General features: G+C 39.6%; 2 protein-coding genes across 3 annotated transcripts in view; both read left to right on the forward strand.

Annotated features, from left to right (window-relative positions):
- The first annotated feature begins 1,865 nt into the window (after positions 1–1,865).
- The window catches only part of LOC138862425 (aspartate and glycine-rich protein-like), a 6,013-nt gene continuing 5,378 nt past the window's right edge, over positions 1,866–2,500 (forward strand). The window contains exons 1-3 of one of the 2 annotated variants that reach the window (XM_070124736.1): positions 1,866–1,918; positions 2,062–2,132; positions 2,193–2,273. In XM_070124736.1, coding sequence (XP_069980837.1) covers positions 1,897–1,918; positions 2,062–2,132; positions 2,193–2,273 — 174 coding nt within the window. In that variant the 5' untranslated portion in view covers positions 1,866–1,896. Of the gene's footprint in view, positions 1,919–2,061; positions 2,274–2,500 lie in introns of both variants that reach the window. The other variant, XM_070124735.1, reaches the window with a different exon arrangement.
- LOC138862442 (pro-resilin-like) overlaps positions 2,283–2,500 on the forward strand; it is a gene marked incomplete at its 5' end in the record, with an annotated part of 1,074 nt that continues 856 nt past the window's right edge. Inside the window, one exon of the mRNA XM_070124835.1 lies at positions 2,283–2,500. This exon is cut by the window's right edge and continues 856 nt beyond it. Coding sequence (XP_069980936.1) covers positions 2,283–2,500 — 218 coding nt within the window.

The raw sequence follows: 2,500 nt of genomic DNA on the forward strand, positions 1-2,500 counted from the left end.
ACAAATTCTTGATCTTCCCAAAAGTTATATATATATATATATATATATATATATATATATATATATATATATATATATATATATATATATATATATATATATATATATATATATATATATACATATGTACATATTTATATACAAATACAGAATGTGTATATAGATAGAAATAGAGCTTGCGTGTCTAGGTAAGAAAAAAATATTTATTGTACGTATATATATGTACATATGTACATATGAAAACGTGTATATATTACGATATTTGTACACTTCTCCCTCTCCTTCACTGTTCCCTGTATGTGGGTATGTGGAATGTGTAGTGTCATGACGCTCACATACATACACACACGAGCGTGCGCTCAACATGAGGAACAGAAGTATTGAGGGAGGAAAGGACCTCAAATTCTCTCTCTCTCTCTCTCTCTCTCTCTTAACTCTCATTGTTCATGCTGAAGCCAGTCGCTGGGATTCCGTGGATGATTTTCAATGCCTGGTTACCTGTGAGGTGAAGTATAAAGAAAAGAAAAGAAAAGAAAAGAAAAAAAATCTATCCATCACAAGAGCACTTAATCTCCAGTAAGTTGTGTGCAGTGAGATTTATCCTAGAATGATATGTGATTTTCCCCCCTAGATTAGTAGGTGAGAAAGGACAGCCGTGAAATGGCATTTGAAATAGGGTGCCAAAAAGGATACCGCATGACAAGCGTGAAGAAATAAGGGCGGCCCCTGTACATTGAGAATCCACACACAGTTACGTCCAGAGAGGGCGTCCCTGAAGCAGTATGTGATACTAGATGCCCATTGATGCATATAGGGCGCTTTGGGAATAATGTTTGAAATAGGGCATCGGTGAAACAGTTGTACAAAAATAATACATCTAATATAGTATGTGAACAGGGTGAAACAGGGTGCCCCTGAAATGAGTGAACATGGACTTGAACTAATATCTGAGTCACGGTTCTGACGCAAGGAAGGACAGATCCTGGGTCGGTGTTCGCGAAAGGCCATAGAATTTCCTTGACAAATTTAAGGAGCGTCAAACATTTGATTCTGACTGTCCGAATTCTGTCCCTGTCTCGGGCATAGATACAAATTTGGTTGCAACTCAAATTTAGAATACTTAATTCCGATAGTTATGGTGGTTATCATTTATACATAGATGGTTACAAGGTACAGCAATATGGGATAAGCAGAAACAGCTCAGGTACATGAGACAGCAGGTACAAAGATTGTCCCAGCCGATCTCGTCTGCCAGTCGCCCTTCTGCCACGTGTCAAAGGTATCGCTGTTGACTAGAATTCACATTTTCATCGTAATGCAGCTTATCATGATACTATGATTCACTATGCGAATGCGGTGGAATATATGATATAATGATCTGACGAACTTTATGAATAACATTGCACATCCAGTATTTCATATAAGAACGTGTTGCATTTTTGTTGTAATTATGAATATATACATTCATTCATTTATGCATGCATGTATATATTTATGCGTATGTTTATTTATCTATGTATGTATGAATATATACACATGTCTATCTATTTGTCTAAAGATTTGCACACACACATATATATATATACATATGTGTGTGTATGATTATGTAAATTCGTATGTATATATTTATTCAAACATATATGTATACACATTTACATGTATATACATACATATATGCATGTGTATATATGTACAGAAAATGTGTGTGCTTATCTCTCGTCTCTCACTCTCTCTTTCCTCTCTACCCCCCCCCTCCCCCTTGATTCATGCACTTCATGATTCCTTCCTGATTCAAGGGCGGTGGGCGGAGCCAAGGGTCCCTCCGCCGGTATATATAGCTCGTCTCCCTTTTTTCGTCTCTCGTATTTCACTGAATTTCCTTCTTTCATCACAGCGATGAAGTCACTGGTTCTATTCAGTGGGTTTGAGGATCTGGTTCATCTGCTCATTTTGATATTACTTTCTCATACGTTCTCTGATCATGCTTTCTCTCTCTGATTTTATTTTATTTTTCTATTTCATATATTTACTCATTACTATTATTATTATTATCATTATCAGCAATCATCGGGCTCGTCGCGGCAGACCGCCTCAACGGATTCAACGGAAATGGCAACGGCTATGTAGCCCCCACCAACGGGTTCAACGGGAATGGAAACGGAAACGGCAATGGTAACGGGTATTCGGCACCTACCAACGGGTTCAACGGAAACGGAAACGGTAATGGTAACGGATATTCGGCACCCACCAACGGATTCAACGGAAACGGGAATGGAAACGGTAATGGCAACGGGTATTTGGCACCCACCAACGGATTTAACGGAAACGGTAATGGCAACGGGTATTCGGCACCAACCAACGGGTTCAACGGAAACGGGAACGGAAACGGTAATGGCAATGGGTATTCGGCACCCACCAACGGGTTCAACGGAAACGGAAACGGCTTCGGAGCCCCTGCCCCTCGCAACGGCTATGCGCCACCAAGCAACACCTATGGCAC

Source organism: Penaeus vannamei, chromosome 8, assembly GCF_042767895.1.
Source record: "Penaeus vannamei isolate JL-2024 chromosome 8, ASM4276789v1, whole genome shotgun sequence".
Taxonomy (NCBI): domain Eukaryota; kingdom Metazoa; phylum Arthropoda; class Malacostraca; order Decapoda; family Penaeidae; genus Penaeus; species Penaeus vannamei.